At 42.2% G+C, this 20,896-nt stretch overlaps 2 protein-coding genes across 3 annotated transcripts; both read right to left on the bottom strand.

Moving 5' to 3' along the window:
* Positions 1-128: 128 nt before the first annotated feature.
* On the bottom strand, positions 129-7,416 carry LOC306833816 (interleukin-17 receptor C). 2 transcript variants are annotated; one of them, XM_079359367.1, is made up of 14 exons: positions 6,410-7,416; positions 6,121-6,314; positions 5,895-6,033; positions 4,799-4,941; positions 4,642-4,710; positions 4,482-4,548; positions 3,706-3,887; positions 2,882-2,929; positions 2,753-2,798; positions 2,486-2,637; positions 2,310-2,378; positions 2,175-2,226; positions 1,929-2,036; positions 129-1,754 (listed from the first exon to the last, which is right to left on the bottom strand). In XM_079359367.1, the coding sequence occupies exons 1-14, from the start codon at positions 6,459-6,461 to the stop codon at positions 796-798; spliced, it is 2,280 nt and encodes a 759-aa protein (XP_079215493.1). In that variant the 5' UTR covers positions 6,462-7,416; the 3' UTR covers positions 129-795. The 2 variants fall into 2 exon arrangements, with proteins under 2 accessions (XP_079215493.1, XP_079215492.1); XM_079359366.1 differs by having other exon boundaries at positions 4,482-4,710.
* A 1,257-nt stretch (positions 7,417-8,673) lies between these two features.
* Positions 8,674-20,867, bottom strand: brpf1 (bromodomain and PHD finger containing, 1). Its single transcript, XM_079359182.1, has 16 exons — positions 20,354-20,867; positions 18,424-19,207; positions 17,878-18,067; positions 17,490-17,777; positions 16,806-17,323; positions 16,477-16,666; positions 16,243-16,374; positions 15,546-15,674; positions 14,931-15,324; positions 13,477-13,785; positions 13,100-13,372; positions 12,863-13,010; positions 12,257-12,390; positions 11,710-11,825; positions 11,444-11,598; positions 8,674-9,769 (listed from the first exon to the last, which is right to left on the bottom strand). Exons 2-16 carry the CDS (start codon positions 19,158-19,160, stop codon positions 9,586-9,588), a joined length of 3,897 nt encoding a protein of 1,298 aa, XP_079215308.1. The 5' UTR covers positions 19,161-19,207; positions 20,354-20,867; the 3' UTR covers positions 8,674-9,585.
* Positions 20,868-20,896: the final 29 nt, after the last annotated feature.

Genomic DNA, 20,896 nt, shown 5'->3' on the forward strand with positions numbered 1-20,896 from the left:
AAAATTAAAAGTTTAAATGCAGACAGAGTCAGTCTTACATTTCAACAATTTTCACTTAAGCAGGATGAGCAATTGATATGATATTGACATGTTTTTTTGTAAATAAAAAGTACTGTACACCTGAAGGAACAAAAACACAACATGAATTCATATTTTCTTTGGTTTGCAAGGTGTATGTTTGCAAATATGTAATACTCTGGCTGCAGACTAAAAGTCTGCTCTTAAGTAGGCAAAAAGATGCTGCAAACTTGCTACGGTTCAATGTCTAATGGAATAAATATGTAAAACACCCGAACACAGCACCACAAGGACTAACTGTCAAACAGTCAAGCACCCTTCAGTTCAAGTCATTTCCTCTTTTTACAAGTCGAGCAAAACATCTCTGTTGAAAAATATTCCCATGCAAACATTTGGCAGTAAACGTCCCACGTGTCCCAACGCTTCAAAACACCAAACAAACTCGTAAAGAAACTGAGATCTAATTTGCAACCAGATTTCCATAAAGGTAGCATATTTACAAAGATACGACAGGTGTTTGATGAGTCCTGGTCAGGAAAGCGACATAAAGAGCTAATGGTCAAAACAGATAAGTGCATGTGATAGGACAGAGTATTTCTGCTGTTAATATGCAAAACCAGGTTCTTCATTTTAACACTGCTAATATAATAAATAGTTCCAGGGTGTTTGTCCTGAGTCGCTCACAATGTAACACTATCCAGTGTCTCATACAGGTATCATGTTTCCAGCAGAACAAAAGTCTGCCTCCATCAGAAACTTGAGAAGTGTCTCTGCTCTTCATGAGGACACGTGGAGCGGCTCGTGCTCCTGCACAGTCCCTGGCCTTGCCTTGTTTGATGCCAGTGGCAACTTGAGCCCACTCTGTGTCTTATCTGAGTTCATTTTAAGTGACGGTGTGACACTTGACCCCTGCACTTTCTTTCCATGCGTCTGAGGCAGCAGTGCTTGTAGACTTTGGGCCAGCCGTCGTGCCAGCCATATTGACAGCATTTTAGAGAGGAGTCCGGGCCAGCAGTGCCGCCTGAATTGACCAGCTTTTGTCTGTCCTCTGATCCCTCCCAGCTCCTGTATTATACCCCGAAAATCCTGCGGTAAACAGTACCGGGGGATTCCTCTGAAGGCTTTTGGGATGTCTCTGCTGCGACAAAGTCCCTGAAAGTAGACCAGAGCCACTCCTTGACTCTTGCATCCCTGCAGCGCCCCCTCCAGGCAGGCCAGAGCAGCCGTAAACACTGGGGCTATCACTGAAGAGGGCTGCTTATGTGGGCAGCAGTCTATAACATCACATAATTGCGTGCAATCTTTTCCTCCTGGAGTTTTTTCATTTTTGAATTTCCCCAGTTTTCTTCCATATAGTTTTACATTTTCTTCAAGGTCCTTTAGTGTCTCTTCATTTTTTTCCTCATTCTTTCCCTTGTTTTTTAATCGTTCCTCCCTCCATGTCTCATAGGTCTTCTTCGCTTCAGGGCTCCATATAATCAGCACTTTTCCTTGAGCTTTGAGCACAGTTTCCCACTGCCCATACAGCCAGGGAAGTGGACCCAGATCTGCCACTCCAGTTCCAGAGCCAGACTTTTCCCCGGCCTGTGTTTGAGAGCCTTGGGACCACAGAGCCATGTGCACAGTGGCACTCAGGTCACCCTGCAGGATTGAGGCTAATGCACACACAGCAGAGACATGGGCTGAATGATCTGATGAGCACACCAGCAACACTGGCCTCTGGATGGAAATCCAACCTGGAAATATGTGGAAAGACAGAGGCTTCTTTTACAGCACCAATTGTATTAAGTTAAAACAAATGAAATGAAATCTACAGATGGAGACAAACACTCAAGAGACATCAACAATGATTACTCCCATGTACTTAACCTGTTCCTGCAACTAGTATATAATGAGCTAATTGAAACTACCTGTTGCTCCAATCTTGGTGAGACGGTGGATGAATATTCCAAGTAACACAATAACAACCACAACGATCAGAGCAGCAACAGCAGATAAGCCCCATCTGTGATGTGAGCCTGAAAAAAAACCCAGAAAAGGCAGTGAATCCATTTATCTTGTGGGAAATATGTGCGTGTGCAATCCATGCATCCTCTTGAACTGATTCTCAAACGTGTAAGAGTCGGTACCCTTTGGCCCATGTGTCTCTCACTCACCATCAACGCACAGAATTCTTCTACCGAAAAGGGCAGGATCAGACTGCCACACCTGCGGAAAAGAAGATTCAAAATGAAAAAATCCGTTTCCAGAAGCACAATTTTCAGTGCACAGGGTTATGACAAGTACGTCACCTGCACGCAATTCTTCTCAGCAATGAGGAGAAGAGGAACAAGCATCTTTGTCTCTGTGGGATTCCCTTCCTGGAATTAAGTATACAAAGTTTGTTGCTTTATGTACTCACATTTTAACATTATGTTTACAGTTTTCTTTCTCGCTTCAACTCTCTCACAAAGACACAAATGCTCACTATTATAGTAGAGTGGACCTCGCCCTCGGCTGTACATCCCTTCTCACTAAGGGTACAGATTTGAGCTGAGAACTTTGCTTGAATGGAAGAAGTGAGATACAAAAACACGGTCTGTCTTCCTGGTCTGATGTACACCTCCCATGACGACTTGTCTGTGATGGACAGAGAGAGAGAGAGAGAGAGTCAAAAGAGAGACAGAGACAGAAGCATTGAGACTAATCACCGATATAAAAAAAAATACAATCTGTAATTTTCTGCTTGACTCACCAGACTGGTAGGGGCAAGAGATATTATTGCTCCCTTGAAGGGAAAACTGCAACAACAACAAAAAACACAAATGTGAATCTGCAAGTCATATGACATATTGCAAGGATGCAGAAATGTCTTTTTACTTACCTTAACACACATGTTAGGATGTTTGTCAACAGCAGATGTGTTATATTTCTGTTGAAAAGAGCGGCATGTTTTAGAAAGAGCTTTTATCACAAAACACAACCACAACAAGCAAATTCCTGTAAGAAGCTAGCCAGCAACTGTGAGCTTCAGGCGCTGCCGTCACTGCTGGAGCCTCCTGTCTGCAGTCTTTTCTGCACCCTTTGTTATTTGCAAGCTGCTGCTGAAAGGCCTTCAGCACTCTTGACCATGCAATTATGACGCACAGAGTACACAGTGCAGGACTGATACGGTAACTGAACCGTATTTGAGGTATGTAATATGGTGTATCCAAATAATTTCTGTGTCCATTTTGGTATTATTTGAGTAAATAATTGTTTAGGTATAGATGTTAATTGAGCTCACATACTTTAAAAATATAGAGCGATGGTCTTCAAGGATCACACTGTGCAAATATTGTTTTCTTACGTGAAAGGTAAGTGAGATAATAGCCTTTAACACAAAACACCACATGGTGGCACCAGAGGATTTTTTTTTTTAAATATGTCAGGCATATTAAGATGGGAAGAGGACTTAAATTGATCTCTTATAGTTTTTAAGTGTTTCAAAAAATTTGCTTTGCAAGGACTTTCATTAAACATTGAAATATTAATTTAAAAAAAAACTCACTGAGACATGTTACCATAAAGAACTATACAATTTGATGTTGATGTTGGAAGCAGTACAAACCATATTGGTTATATATTAAAACATAATAATAACTGAAGATAACAAGAGCTTGAGATTTGTTGGCAGATTTCCCACTGACAAGAAAAAAAAAACTGTACCAGGTTTCCATCTTCTGTCTCCTGCAGCAGAGTGAGGTCGAGTACAGGAGTGCAGAGGTGTTCATGCTGCCTCCAGCAGAGGGAGGCAGAGATCTGAAAGTCGCTGGCTGGACATTGCGAGCTCAATTTCAGATAGGACTTGAACACAGTGAGTGTAGAGGAGTTCCAAACATCTCTGACATCTGTAGAAGTAATGTGGACACAGATAGGACACACTAACAACCTTTCTTTATCTGTAAATAAAAAATTGGTCAGCTACCAATGCACAAATTATCAAGGTCAATCGAATTTAAAAGACATTTTAAAAACGTGTCATTCTACAGTCAGGCGACCAACTACTTGGCTTAGCATGAAAACTAGAAACAGGATGAACATACACCTCTGTTTCATAGTCTATATGAGGAATTATGTGCTGGAACTATTTCTGTCAAGACTTCCTGGAGTGCTCTGTAAAGTTTTTTCCTGACAATTACACAACAATGACAAGACTAGATAAGACAAATTACAGAAAAAAACTATTGTAAAAACCATTACTTGTCAATTTTACACTACAAACAAGACATAGTTTGAGCTTTTGATGATATTCTTTTCTTTTGACAAAGTCATACTAGCTGTTCCCTTTGTTACCAGCCTTTGTGCTAAGCTATTGTTATCGGCTGCTTGCTGTATACTTGTATTACCAAACTTAAGTGTGACTGGTATCTCACACAGTGTTCATATTTTTTTGAAAGGTGTTTTAGTTTTAAAATATTGCAGAAATTGTTTGTCACACTCACCTGCCAGGCTTTGATTCTGAAATGGGCACTTCTTGTGTCGTAAAGCGTCTGTGTGGGTGTAATATACCTGTCCATGCAGACAAGACATGCACAAGTGTAAAAACAAACAGACTGATTCAACAACAATATGTGACATAAAAATAACTTGTTGTTCAAATACCACCACGCAGACACAGGGCAGCAGGAAAGGGATGTTAAGAAGAGCTGATCGAGACTTTGATGGATCAATCTGAAACAGAGACAAAAATAATCTTTCTTAATTAGTACGTTTATAATAAATGGGATAGATGCTGACAAAGAGTTTCACTTATACTTACAGTACTAGAGGATGCGCCACCTCTGCAGTCAACTCTACTTTTTAAGTAACACCATTTGGTCTTGATTTTGTGTCCAGGCTCCACGGTGACAGTGACAGATTTAGATGACTGATTCACAGACAAATCAAACTCTGGCATGGGATCTAAGTCCAACCAACACACAAAAAACAAAAGGATTTGATCAACAGTTGAAAACAGTGCAGAGGAATGAGGACTTAAACGAAAAGAGTGGCAATCAGTTCAGAAATATTGACATATGATAAAAGCATACAAATTAAATAGATTTAATTTAAAAGAGATTTTTTATTTTATTTCTGATGACCTTTACTACTCTAATTTTCAGTGAAATGAATTCCCCTATTCAAAGGGCACGAGGAATGATGTTTAAGTATTTAAATAAGATCAATTTTATTAAATCACAATCACCAGATCTGAACTGAAATGGGCTCTAATGATTGCAGTTGTTCCAATAAAGATGCCAGTATCTGAAACGCCAACGATACAGAAGAGAAGGAGTGAGATTGGCTATCAGTAATAACACCTGTTACTGCTTAGGGATACCACATTGTTTAAGCTGTTAACAGAAAGAACCTGACATTAATATAAAATTAAAAAGCATATTAGCAACATTTTTTCGAATCCAGTTTTGTCATATTAGTTCGATCTCACATCATTTTGTGTTAAAGTCATCTTCTTTTTTTTTTTAACTGAAAAAAGTACAGCAGAAAACAACCAGACAAATCATAAACACCATCTTGGCTCATTGAACATACACAACCATTATCTGTTCTGCCGTGGACTGTACCCACTGGTAGGATTTTAAGGGTTGTATCACTAAGTTAAATGTTTTGAGGGTTTTTTTGTTTGCAGAAGCAACATGACATCCATACTGTGGCTCTTACAAACAATCCCTTCTGCACAAGCTCTGGTAGCAGATTCGCAAACAGTGCACCTGTTCAACTGCAGAAGGCTGAAGCCCACTGTCCATTTGTATATAGTCTACATTCATACTGTCATGAAGATTTAAAAAAAACATATATATGAAGCAATGAAAAATTAACAAAAAATATGAACCAGCTATTCTGTACAACAATACCTGGTACTGTATAGTTGACTCTGCAGTTCATTGATGTTGTTCTGTACGAAATATTGACAACAGTTCCTTTGTCAGCTTTGAAAAAACACACCTGCTCGCAGTCACGTCTAGATCCCGGTTCCCCTGCTTTTTTTTCACACTACAGAAACCAGAACACAGAGACCAACTTTTAGCATCATGATATTATTCATCGAGTTTCTGCAGGTGCAAAGACAACATTTCCTACCTCTTTCATTATGCGTTTATTCTTTGCACACGGAATTGTCTTTTTACTTTTATGGGGCTTGTCTTCTCTTTGTGCAATGTGTAGCCTACCACATCCCTGCCTCCGAACACTGACATTGACACATGCAGAGGGCAGAAACTCCTGGCAGGGGGCTGAGATAAATTTCAGATGCAGGCACTGTCCATCAGCAGAATCTGTCCACAGAAGAGGAATGACAGCCCTATTGTAACTCGTGGTAGTCCATAAAATAGTTCCGATGAGATAAACGCATCAAAATAGTATAACTTACCATTTTCATCTCCACTCTGAAAGCAAGACATGAAAGGTAAAAAGTCAATCATTGACAAAACAGCATATTACACCATACAATAATTTTGGCTCAGTCAGAGTTGTAGGTGATGTTCATTTTTAATACTCATAAAGATGCATGTATACCTGCATGCATATGATCTAAAGTTGAATTAAACTCACCTGACATGTTGTGGTACATTCCAGCAGCAGTGTAGACAACGCAATGAACGCCACCGCGTTCAAGTAATGCTCTTTAAACCTAAACATTACGAAATATTTGCAGACTCTTAAAAAGCCTGTATTTAGTCTGCTCGCAAGATCATATTGTTGTTCGTGTGTTCAAGTATACGCTTTCTCCTGGAAAGTTCGACAACCCGAGCCATGAAACCTCTGGAAACAAGTACAAGGCGCCCCGAGTGAGACTCGTCATGGAAGATTAAAAGCCACTCGGTTTACCTTCAGTGTCTAAACTCCTGCCGAGTGACTAAAGCATGTGGGCGTCTTTAAAAAGAAAACATGTTTTCATGAATAATAGCAGCAACCTCAGCTCCACCTCTCAATAAACGGACAACCTTTTTTGGATTACACTTCTGGGACAACTTTGTTTCGACGCCTAGTTCCACAGAAATGACCAGTCTTCAGAAGAAATACCTAAACCACAGATAGATTTTGACGATAAACAGCCCTGCTGCTTCTCTCTGCTGTCAGGAAGCGATCTCTCACAATCTTAAACGGTGACTAAAACTCACATTCCGATTTAATTAAGTGGGTGTTTGCAGATGCAGAGCACAGAACATGAATTGCGCATAGAGTGAGACTAAGCCTAAAATGCATAGTTAATTTTCTTCACAGAGAAAATGCCCTACAAAGTATGGTTTTATTTTTTTCCATTTCATTTTAAAGGCAACTTGTTTTTCACATTCTGTCAAGTGGAAGAGCACCCTAAAGATCATGCTTAATCAAGCACCCAACAATGTACACCTGAAAGGTTTATTATTATTAAAACCACCACCGCCTTTTAGTCATTCTAACCAAATGCACCTCTGAGGTATTTCGCTTGTATCCTACTTCATTTTCTGTAAGGCTCCATAGATAAGGAACTTTCACTTCATTCACCTGAAAGACTTTGGTAACTTGCAGGCATTAAAGCCTATTTGATCACTTTTTATTTTATTACTTAAATCTTTCCAACACTTTGGTTAAAAATCGTATTTACACATCTAAACTTAACATTTATTCAAAATAAATAAGCAACAAAACCCATACAGTTAGACCAAGTGTTAGTAAATGTGTACAAAGAGAGACAACAGTTAAGTGTCATCTTCACCTGATGCTTATCAGTAGTTTCCACTCCCATTCAGAGCATTGCTCAGGAAACAATGTGGCAAACTCTGAGGGGTGGTAACGCTTTGGTTGCATATCAGTAGACGTACTGTGGTGTGTGGGAGGAGTTCCAGTCGGGCGGGGGATATTTATCAGACGTGTGAAAGATAAAGATGAAAAAGTTTGGTCTGTGCAGAGGAAATTTTAATTGATTGTCATGGGAGATATTTGTCATCAAACAGACTCTAGTTAATATAACTGATAATGTAAACAAGTGGTGAACTTTTAGGTAATCTAAGTTGTTAAAAGTAATCAAAGCGTGCCGACTTGAACATCCAGTGAGATGATTGACAGGATATCTCAAAAGTGGATTTAAAACCTTATTCTTGACTTCTCGGCATGTAAAAAATTACTGCACGAGGCGGTGTGAAGCACTTGTGATCAAACTCTAGTTATAAACTATCGAACAAAAAACCCCCACGTAAAAGTTATCTACAAACACTGTTGCCCATGATTCAACACCCTTACTTATGATGAGGAATTCCTGTGGGCGTATCCATTTCTACCTACAAGATGTCACATTTTAAAATATACACAGTGACTACCCTCATCTTGGAGAATATTAAATAAACTCCTGTGTTCAAATACAAATCATCCCCAAGTGATAGAAACTTCCTCCCAGTGTTGGGTGATGTTTGCCGATTTTTCGAATCCATTACCAAAACTGAAGTATTGTGTTTTCATGATGTTTGAATCAGGATAAAAATGTTGCAACATGGCGAGTCATTACATGAAAGAGCGAATGGGTTTGGTGAGATATTGACCAAACAAATGTTCCACACGATAGTCGCGAGAAATGATTCAAGAAAACCAGCATGAAAAAAACACAGTCCACTCTCCCACGCACAGACACACAGTGACCACAAGACCACCCACAAGTTTAAAAAACTCAATTCTTTTTTTTTATTAAATTTCTATCTTTATGCAATCTGTATATATAAAAGTTCTAAAGCCATCAGCCTGAGACTAAAACAGACAGTGAGGCGATCATGTGTTTCATTTTAGTCCTCATTATTGGTTGACCGGAGGCCTGTGTGACACTGACACGGTTTACAAAATCATAAAAACAGGAGACATGATGAACACAGACAACAAGAAAAACAAAGGATCAGACAAAAAATGTCTCGTGTTGTCGGAGTGATTCGAAGTAGTCCATGATAAAACAGGCTTGTTGACCTTGTTAATAAGGAGTCAGCAGAATAAATAACATTGAAACGGGTTCAAGCTGTCTCTCTTGGTGTCCCACTAACAAATGACAGGCCTCTCACACCACTGATTTCTTTTTGGGGGGGGGATGATGTGCTTGATTGTTGGAACGAACAGCCTTACCAACTGTGTGCATTTTAATGGTCACTACATGCCCTGTTCAAATGTAAAACCACATGTGCAAGAATGAGCGGGAGACGTGTTTGTCTATGTGATGCTACGTTCACTTTTAGAGTGTGTAAACCATTATCATCATCATCTGGCGTTAAACATATTGACCACATACCAAGAATATTTCCATTTATGATTCTGAACATAGCATATTTGTCAAAACAACATTATTAATAACCTTCTTTTCAATTCTCTTAAATACAATATTTTACACGTCAGATTAAATACTGCTAAGTGTGCGTGAGTGTTTGTGTTTTAGGGCCACTGTAGAGGACTCCCCCCCACCCCTCTGCTACTGGCACTGTTTTTTGTGTTCTGTGATGGAGGCTCAGGCTCTTGATAGTGAAACACATGTTCTACAACACCTGCAAGGATACATTACATTTGTGTGTGTGTGTGTGTGTGTGTGTGTGTTCAGTCACTGTCACTGGTCTCACTGCTGGGGTCTCCCTGCACCTTGCTGCGGTGCTGCATGGCACGGTGGTAGGCCACCTGTACTGATTTGCGGATGTTTGATTTTCGGCCCTCCAGCATCTTCTCCTTGTCCAGCTCCTGGTCGACACCTAGCGGCACCAGCTTCGAGCGCGGCAGCCACTGCCTGGTTACACACAAAGTTGCATCAACATAGACGCATCAGTTGGTAAGTCCAGTCCCTCCAATCCAGAGTCGTTATATTTTTTTAGTGTGCAATATTACTTAAACAAATTATTGTTTTTTGGGGGTTTTTTTGCTTCTTGATTTCAGGCTTCAACCAGCAGCCACTTTTTAACTTCCAATCAAATATACTTCCTAAACAATAACATTTTGAAATGATTGCTTGTACAACAATGTATATTGTAAGAAAATGTTTCTATGAAACTTCACTATCAATATTTTGTTCTTTTTTTTTTTTAATCAGCAAAAGCACCTTTATACCAGCCATGTATCCATGACTAAAGCTAACTGTTTCAACCCGTTATCTATTCCTTTTAGTTTGGTTTATTTGGCCTTTAATCCATTATTTTTCTCATAGTCTCAACCATGTCTCCATTACTTAAGCTTACTATTTCAACAATAACTTAATTTCCTTACAAATAATTTCCACCATAAAGACTTTAAACTTTAGCTCTGTGGTTCTCAACTGGTGTAGCATCCAGACCCACCAGATACTTCAATCCCATTTACAGTGTGATAGAAGAAAGAGATAAACTTGTGAAAAAAGCGCTATTTTAAAAATTAACCATCTGTAATGTCCGACATTGTCTCTGTTGACAGGACATCAACAAATAGTGAGACATGAACCACTGTCAGTAGTCCACGTTTATTTGTTGTGCTAAATTAAATTACTGGTATCTAGTGCAGCTCATGACTGATTCAGAGGAGACATTTTTGAAGTCAACTGTTAAATAAACTCTGCCTCGTTTTCATCAACCAACCTGGGAGAGAATGGTGGCCTTGTAGTGCGGCTTATCTTTACCATCTTTTATTTATGACTTTCAAATTCCCATATCAGTCCCTTTTACACAGCCATTTAGTCATTGCTTTTTTGAGACCACGATGGTGGCGCGCAGACACTGTGGATCGGAGCGCTCCGACCTGATGTCACATTTTTGGCTGTATAGTATATTTGTATATTTTTGATATGGCAACAGTATTTTGTTGCACTTGTATAATGGCAATAAAGATATATTATCTTATTGCTTAACTATGTGCATATTATTTACTAAATAATTTCAGTTTATTCATTCTCAAGCTATTTCAACGATCAATCAAATCCTTGTGCTTACCATGGCAACCATTTACCTATCACTTTAGATTATTATATATAAAAAACAAGCTATGAGCCGTCACTCCAGCTGCTTGATTAAACTCTTTCTATGATACTTTCTACCCGTTTGTGGGGGTTTGACCTGACCTGATTTCTACACCTGAAGGCTTTTAAGGCCACAAGGCAGCAAAGAACGTCAAAGTTCTGAAGTGATTGCAGCACCCTATGACCTCAAACAAAACCACGTTCGCCCTACTTCTGCTAAAGGTGCTGTATTGCACTTTAGAACTATGAGTGCAGTTTCTTTTGAACACCTTTTTCAACTTTGACTTATGAGCACACATCCAGTAATATCAGAAGCTTGTACTGCTTGCGTCTTGTTTTTTGTTTTTTTAACATTACCTTGTCATTTGGAGCGAGGAGGGGGCAGAAACAGTGCAACAGAGTAAAAACAGAAGAGTATGACATAATCACATTTAGATATTTAAAAAAAAAACATGAGTCGAAACACCCCAAAGTACTGACCAGGTTCTCTTGTTGTCAAAGAAAAGGACCAAGAACAGGTGCTCCCTTGCCTCCTGGGTCATCTGCTCCCCTAGTTTCAGCACATCCAAGGGTGGGACGGGGATTGGGACACCACGGTGGAACACTCCCTCCCTCGGCATCTTCGGGTCAATTATCTGCAGGAAAAAAAAAAAAAAAGAAGAGGATTAGATGTGCTCGATAAGGATATTTTAAAATTTTGGTCAAACTTGAATGTATGCTATTAGCAGAGGGGATTAGGGTCTCACCAGAGCAGGATATGAAGGATAGCCTCTGCATTTGGCCCACACCAGATCCAGAGCTTCAAGAGAAGAATAGTCGTCAGAAGTCATCCAGCATCCTGACCTGGCTCGACCGCGCACCACTGACGGTAAGGAGCACAGGAACAGGAAGACAGTCATCACTTCTAACTAAGTGACTGGGTGCTATTTTAACCTTACGCCTTTATTGCTTATGAAATAAACCTTGCCCTACAAAGTGATGACCAAGTTATATAATATAATTTGTTCCTAGGCCTGGTTTGGAATTTAAAGTTGGACAAGAGCTGGGATAGGTGTCCTTAATGAATGTTCTGTGCTGCCATAGAAGTTTTGACTTCTTGAAAACACTGTAAATGAAGAGGGCAGATCGATGTATCTACCTGTCCTCCATATCTCAAAGATATGAAGCTAAACTGAATTACCAACCTCATCAAGATTGAAACTTTTAAGAAGACACTCACCTTCGTAACTGGAAAAAACTGTGTTTGCGTGACACAGGGAGGAGTGTGCGTGTTTGGTCAAAGAAAGTGCTTACAATGTGAAACGCTCCGCGATCCTCCCACTGAGTAGGAATCATTTTCAGTGCCTGACGTCTCCTCACTGCTGTCCTCCTGGAAGGCGGAGCGAGAGAACGAGGCCTTTCCTCTGCCCTGCTTAGAGGGAGTCGTACTGAAAGAGAGGACAGACGTGACAGAGACCATACAAAGAACTAATGTCTACAATCTGAACGGTCAAGGATTTTATTTACCTAACGATGACATCGCCTGTAAATACAACCCAGCACAGTTTCCTCATTTGTACAACAACTTTTCAGGTTACCAGTGATCTCCATTTTTGTTTGTTTAGTTATACGTGTTTATCATTTTTGTGCTTCTAAAAATGAATACTCATCATTGCATTGGCAACATTATATCCCTTTAATGACAACCTGGCTGGTCACACTTGTCTCATGTATGTCAGAGGTTTCAAGGAACAGTTTCACATGCCAGGACATCTATTTATATTCTTACTGACAGATTAAAGAAAGGATAAGTTCAGGTCATAAATCAGTGCATAATAAATTACATGGAGAGATCTAGCCAATCAGAAAGGTGTAGGCTAAATCTGAGCTTATTTACTTATTCAATTCAGCAATAGTCACCTGGTTCTGTCAGAAGCTGCACTGCTGCTGCTGCTGGTTGTGGACTCAGAGTCCGAGCTGGAACGAGGGAGACGGGTGTCGTTTCTGTACACACGAAAGCTCTCTGTCACAGGCTGATTACCTCCATCAAAACCGTTACTAGGCAAACCTGAGCAAATGGAGAGAGATAGGAGCGGTAGAGTGAGTGTGAGCACGTCGATGGATCCGAATTTCCCCTTCGGCATTCGTGTTCAGTACCGGGGAGCAGGTCGTCATTGTCACTGTCGCTGTCAGAGCTGGAGCTGCTGCGGGGGCTGCGCGGCCTCTTCCTCTGCCTGGTGGAGGACAAAAGGGGAAGCTGAGGGGGACCGATGGGGCTTTGATTCACACCTGCCCCGGCATACCCAGGATCCCGGTTCTTAGGAGGGCGTCCTGGCCTTTTGGGGGGCCCCGCCATTTTTTGGTTCTTCTTGGAGAAGAGCACGGACGTCCGGCGGCCCACCTCGGGAGCCAGGGCAGACACATTCAGGTCTGCAAGGAGAGAGGTTACATTGGAAGAAAACATTTAATTTATTCATCTTTAACACGTTTTATCAATCGCACATAAATAACATTATTAATATTCCCACGTTTACCTTTCCCGCTTATCTCCTGGCTGCTGCTTTCTCCCCCTTCATCAAGGTGTCCTGCAGAAGATGGGTGATGGGGGAGAGAAGAGCCGCGGTCTCCCCCTCCCACAGACTCCCTGCCCCCCAATCCCGAGCCTCCCTCCCTCTGGTGCGCCAGCTTCCTTTTGATGACACTGATTTCTTTCCTCAGAGCTTTGGCTCGACGCGACTGACCAATGCTGTGCTTTCCCGAGCTGACCTCGTCAAGACGCGTCTGCAGGTAATGCAGCTGCTCCTCCAGCGGCAGCCGTCGCCTGTTCTCCATCAGGAGGAGCTCTGGGGGGGGGGGGGGACAGAAGCTGTTAAATATGAAACAAGACAAACTATTTAAAAGCTATGAAACATGTCTGGAAATTGTAAACAGACTTCACTTGAGTTTGTATCGTGCTTTTCTAGTCACTCAAACCCACCTAGCCTATTCAAGCCACATTTACACACCTTTTGAGTATTTAAACACATTTACAGGATGCTGACGCAGCAGCAATTTGGGGTTAAGGGTCTTGCCCACTTCCACATAAAACTGCAGGAGTTGGGAGTCGAATCCCGACCTCCTGGTTGAGACGACAGATTCTTCCACTGAGCCCCAAGCCCTGTGGAAACTAATAAAAGGGAAGGATGTGGGCTGTTTCCTGTGACAACATGAAGTTATTCCTGTTCATATTGCTACATGCTCGACCAAAAGCTAGCATGTGTGGAAGTGTCATCCACGTGTACATGTGAGAGGACCTGACCTGAATTGTTTGTTTACACTTATTTAAACCAATAAGAATCAAGACAAGTGATTGTAAAAACAAAGAGTCTCATAAAAACATGAAGCCTGTTGTGTGGATGAGGATTTCATGCTTTTTTCTTCTGCTGCTGAGGTGCTTTTTCGTTTTACATGTTAACCGTTTGCCTCAGCCTTTTGCTAAATGTTCTTCCTTTATGTTCAAGCTGTAGTTTTCCTAAATTTCCTTGAGGGAGTCATCCCAAAAGGATCAATAAAGTTCAGTCTAAGTCTAAGTCTAGTTTTGATTCTCCATCACAAGTATAAGAGGGCTTGCCAATTTCAAGCAGCGAAAGAAGAATTACAGTTCATTTGAGCAAAGAGGAGACTTCATCTTGTTTGGCGCCACCTACTGGCCAAGAGGCCAAAGATCTGTCTAGGCTCTTCACTTTTGGTTTTGTGAAATGACAGGCAAGTGTTTGTAAGCATATATGAACTCCAAATGCAAGGCTATCGAAATATGCCCCCGTTTTTATTTATTTAATGCCTTTAAGTTTAGAAACACCTTTAGAGCTTCTTCTTTTTTTTTTTTCACTTTGTGCTGAAGTTCGGTGCTTGAATTGCCCCCTGGGGACAAATAAAGCTTTATGAATTGAATTGAAGGAAACAATCATAAACCACAACTCAAGAACTACAGCAAAATATGCCAACTGACCTTCTTCATTGGACGACAACAGCCGTTCTCTTTCTCGATCCCTGTCCCGCTCTCTGTCTCGTTCCCGCTCCCTCTCCCTGTCCCTGTCTCGCTCCTGCTCGCGCTGACTTTCAGGGCTCGGCTCTCGTTGGAGATGCATGCCGGTCTCGTAGTCGAAGCCTATCCGCTCAGCTTGCCGCCTGGCGGTCCTAATGACAGCCCCGCCCATTTCTCTTAGCCGCAGGGCAGCGCGGTAGAAGACCGTGTCCTTAGCGTTGTACTTGAGGCAGTTGTTTACAATGAGGCCAAAGTCAGCCTCAAAGGCCTCGAAGGTGAGGTAGCGATGGGACTCCAGCAGGTTCCACATGGTCTGGAAGTCCATTGGAGTGTCGATGTGGTCCAGGTAGTCAGGCACCTTTATAGTGGAGGAGAGAGAAAGTAGAGATTTGAATTAAACTAAGCTTTATTATTCTGCAATTATTTGTTTTGTGCAGATCTGACGGTGAAGAGTCGGCAGTTGTTGGTGTTTCTTTTTTCAGATATTAAAGCAAAGGCCAGGATAAGAGCATGACACACACTGACTGTGGAGGCTGCGATCAAAGTGTAGACTTTCTGAATGTGCGTCGGTGCATTTACCTCTGCCAGTGGTACAGGCTCAGTGAAGAAGTTGTTTGTGTCTCTTTCCTGCAACTGTTCCAGCGTGCTCCTCAACAGCACCAGGAGGGGAGTCAGCTGCATCTCCAGCACCATCTGCTGCACTTTAATCTGAAACACAGTGTGAACAATACACACCTGCTGAATAAATCAACATAGACGCATCTCACCCAATAGTGTGTTTGTATGTGTGTGTGTGTGTGTGTGTGTGTGTGTTGACACAAAGTAAATTCAAAATCCAAGTCCAACCCACACATTTTACAGAGCTGCTAGGAGTAAAGGAAGTTTTAGGGGGTTTTTTTCTTCACGTTCAAATGTTTACTTGGCTTGCTGTGAAAAAACATTAGGTTTACTGAGAAGTGGACGGAGACGGGATCGTGTAGATTGGCAAATTAAAGCTAGCACATGTGATGCTGTTGAACAGCCAGTTCTTAAATGTTAAATGTGTCGGACCGTCCAACACATTTAACAGAGATTCCACACAAGCAAGAACTGAACACACAAAAACTCTTTACCTTTAACAAAATCACTAAAAGATTGTGTAAGAATGAAAAATGGAAAACATGTGCCCTCCATTTAAATAGCCAAAATAACATACTGTTTACAAACCCATCTTTTGATTGAACCAACTTTTTTGTCGTGCCTGCATAGATGGTTAGAAAACAAATGTGCGTCTTACCGTCTCCCTCTTGAGTTTCTCTCTCTTCCGAATGAGCTCCACCAGTAGCCTGGCTCTCTCCAAGTCGTGTCTCAGCCTCTGCCAGGCCTTCAGCTGCTCCTTCAGTGCCGATTGTTTCTCCTCAGTGTCCCTCTGCGGTGCCAACACGCACAAACCCAAAATCATGTTAGACGACTGAATGACGCAAGTACAGAAAAGAATATAAAGCAGTATCTACACAGTAGCACAAGTCACCGGAGGGAGCTGCGATGGAGGTTGAGGAGGGAGAGGGTCAATGTGTCGCTGCGACTGTAGATGTGTTTGGAGGCGGCGTAGCAGAGGGACGCCATTGCGACTTTGCCTCTTCAAAGTCCAGTAGCTGTGCAGTCGCTGCATGAACTGGCTCTTCCTGGGTACCGTCAAGTTGCTGGTGATTTTACTCAACCTGGTGGAAACAAACAAACAAAAACAAAAAAAAACACAATTTGAACTTTCAGGTCACAATTGGAACATTTTCGGCAGATATTCTAGTCTAGGAGTTATGAAGCCCCTACAGTACGGTCAAAATACAAACTCTTGCGTACCTGTGGGGAGGGATGCAGGGCACAGACACAACTGGCGCAGCAGCTCTCCTCTCAGCTAAGATCTTCCTTGCTCTTTTCATCTTAAGCCTCGACTTGGCCTTCGCCCTTTTGGCTCGCTCAGAGCTCCAGCCCTTTGTATCGTCATCATGGCCGATGCTGGGCTCATCGTCCTCCTCCAGCTCTCCCTCGCTGTGAGAAGACCCCATGCTCGCGCCGCCGACTCCTGCCAAAGGTCGGGCTGATCCTGGAGGCGTGTGGATGTCACAGTAAGCCGTCTTGCGGACGCTGAACGAGGTGCCGTTGGCCCCGGTTTCTCTGACAGGCTCCATCTTCATGTAGAGGCCCGCCTGCTGGGCGCACGTGACGTGGAAGGCGGTGTAGCAGTTGGCTTTGTGACACTGGATGCAGGCACCTGAGCCACGCTGCTTGCAGATGTAGCAGGTGAGCTTCCAGCGAGCAGGTGGAATGTGTTCGATGCTATCAATCGGCTCCAAGAAGACTGTGTTAGCAAAGCAGACCTGAGGAAAAGCAGAAAACAATTCATAATTATATTTACTGCTCTTAATTATAGTGCTTGGAAAGTATTGACAAGTATTGATTGCAGAAGTGTAAATAACTCAGGCGAACACAACTGAATCTGAAGATTTATAAAGCTCCCTTAAGGACTGCATGTAATGGGCTTACCTCTGGGATCCAGAGGGCACACACCACATGGGCCCAGCGTGCGTCGTCTGTCTGTTTGAAAGCGCCTCCCTTGTTGGGACACAGCGCACAGTCCACAGCTCTACTCGGTGACTGCAGGCAGCGCCGACACAACCACTGGCCCTCTGGGATGTAGGGCACGCCGTAACACTCCTGATGCACTGCGAGGTTGCACATGTCGCAAAACAGGATGACGTTGCTGTTCTGACACTCTCCATCGTTACAGATGCAGCAGACAGCGTCTTCATCGATCAGGGTGCTGGGGTCTGCCTGGGAGAGAGGAGGACAGGAGAGATACGATGTTGGATGCATTCTAGTATTTTCAAGTGGTAACAAATATTTTCCCCCAAAATGTCCCAAGTTCAGCTACCTTGTTGTGGCTCTCAAAGTAGGACTCCTTCTCCAATCGGTCCATGAGATACTCAAAGACCTCCTGAGGGATGGGTGTCACACCGTCCCGCCGCCGCTTGTCATTCATGATGTCAAGCCAAATGTAGTCCTCTTCATCGATGTCATACTCTACCTCCTCATCCAGCTCCTCAACAGACTTATCAATATACCTGAACAGCAAAGAGGGAAAGAAGAGGAAAATGTGTTTATATTATGTAATAGCTCATGGGTGGCAACGAATTGTTAGCAGTTAGGAGTACAGGGCACCAACTTAATCTTTTGGTTAAAGGAGAACTTAAAGACAAAATAAAACAAGAAATCTAAGTTGAAATATGTTTCCTAAGACATGCAAACAGCCTGGCATTTTCTTCTGGTTATCCCACCAAATTCCACCCTCATTTTCAAAGTGGAGCTTCTGAGTGTTTAAAGTGTTTCTAAATTGACTCACATCTCTGAAACACTTAAGCATATATCTCATACCTGCTACAAATTATGAATAAAAGATACGAGAACTTTCAGTACAGACCTGTAGTAGGATAAAGGCCGGGGAGGGGCATCGGGTCTCTCTTGGTCCAGTTCTCTAAAGACTGCCTCAGGCAGCTTGACTGCAGGCCCAGACTGAGAGCTGTGATGATGAGACGAGCCTTCCTTCTTCTTCTCTTTACTTTTATGCTTCCCAGACTTTGGGGTGGATTTACCCCCATTAGAAGATGGCATATCCTGTCGGTCCTTGCCACTACCTCCTACCTCGCTACCTCCTCCATCACTACCATTACACACTCCCCCACCACTTCCCCCTGTGCCAGATGGAGGAGCATCCTCTGCGTCACTGTCTTCCTCTGACACCACATCGATGTTCTCAAAGATGCTAATACGGTGGATGCGTCCTTGTAGCTCCAGCTCCACCATACGCTGCGCCTGGGCATAGGTCATTGTCTCTCTGCCCGGGGAGTGAGAGTGCTCAGAATGGTTGGGGCTTCCAGGTGTGTTGCCTCCCTGTCCTGGACCTCCACTTACGTTACGTTCTCCCTCGTCTGTATCCCCCGACCCGGCCAACGAGGCGCGAGGAGGTCGTCCCTTTCTTTTCTTCTGGGGTACAGTCTGTGCAGGAGTTGGGTTGTCATGGTCGTAGTGGTAGAGATGATACTCAATTCCACTGTAGCTTTTGTAGACCTTACGACAAGTCTCGACCGGACACTCATAAGGGGGCTTGGTGGCCCGGAGATTGTGGCAAAAGGTCTTTACATCAAAGTCCAGCCCCATTGTGCCAACAGCCACTGCTGGGACAGAGATGCTGTTCCAGTTTACATCTAAAAGAGAGGAACACAAATGAGAACCATTGGTGCATCCATTCCCAGGTTTACTTTATGAGTGCACATCATGTGTTATAACAGCTAAAGTCACTCAACTGAAGCAGTAAGAGACAAGCCTAGAAGAGTCACTTTAAGCACCTGTTACAGTGCAGTCACGTGAGGATGTCCCTCAATCCCAGCAGCAAACACACATGTTTAGATCCCAAATAACAGGTGCAAAAGAAGTCAACATGTTTGCTTTTGTTCCAAACTAACTACAGTTATATTTGTTTGACGTGCAGTGAAAAAGACACAGCAGTGAGACTAGCTGACAGTTTCTTCAAGCTTGTTTACATCCATGAGTTAGGTCAGCATAGCAGTGCACAATACGCAATTAAGTTTGAAAACATGTTTTTTTTTAAAATCCAGTTAATGTTGACTATATGTCGACTTTAAAACGCTTTCTGCTCAAACAATAAAAAAACGACAAGCTGGCGATGTTAGCTAACAAGCTAATAACAGCTAACAAACAACAACAGTGCACTGCGTTAAATATAACACACACAGACAATGAGCTAACCCTTTATTTACAAGTTAAAATTCAACTAGTGTATGTCTGTTCTGTTATTTAAAAAACACGTTTTGAGTCTACACAGGGTTTCATTAAAGCTGCATAATGTTAACTAGGTTAGAGCCACTCGGGCACATCACTGTTAGCTACACAAAGAGAAGCCACTTTAACGACATTTACATGATAGGAGGATTTATTTTTAAAACAGATCATAAAAAATGATAAACACTGGTGTTTTAGGTCACATAAAGTACTGACAGTCTGTAACTTGGTTGACCATCCAGCCCTCTGATATTTCCCTCCACAATGACCTCACCCTGTGAATCCCACACACCATGCAGTAGTTTTATTTTAAGATGTTAACTACAACATTAAAGAGCGATCAGCTCAGTGAATAAGTGAGAAGATAAGAGACTTAATTTGTTCTCCATCTCTGCGGTGAAATACCTTTTTGAAATGTTCAGCATTGTGGGGGGAGATAGTCGGGCATCCTTGTATTGAATTGCGACTTTACTACTTCATGCATTCAAGGTACAATAGGTTTAAATTAAACCCATAAAATTAAAGTAAAAAACACATACAATTAAGCTTACATTTTCCTTAATGTGAGCTGATTTCTCACAAAGAAGAAGCACTTACTACTCCACGTTCATCCAGACTGCCTTCTTCGGAAACCTCACACCAGCTCGGACGGGTTGCAGATCGATTTTGTGATTCATTAGATAGTCCCAGATATGATCCAGGGTAACGCAAGTGCTGTGTTTTTTCAAATAATAATTTAATACCCTGATCATTGCATTGTGTTGGGATATTATTCAGGAACTCGGTTGAACAAAAGGGGGTAACCGTTGCTGAAACGTTGCGCCGCTAAACAGCGGTTGACACATTCGCCACAAAATAGAGGGCCTATTTCTCAATTTCTCGGCTTGGAGGAGGTAAAAATAAAGGCCCAAATTTGTTTTCTTCCAATATTAATCTGGATACATGCATTTCTTTTTTCCTGTTTAGTGATTTATCTATCCCCCTTTTCTCAGTTGTTCATTTCCTGGATATTATTTTCCCTTTTAAGTCGCGAATCTGTGGCTGTGTTTCAAAGACTGTTGGAAGGACTGAGCATGAATACATCAAGCCTGGCC

Source organism: Symphodus melops (assembly GCF_947650265.1).
Source record: "Symphodus melops genome assembly, chromosome: 13".
Lineage (NCBI taxonomy): Eukaryota > Metazoa > Chordata > Actinopteri > Labriformes > Labridae > Symphodus > Symphodus melops.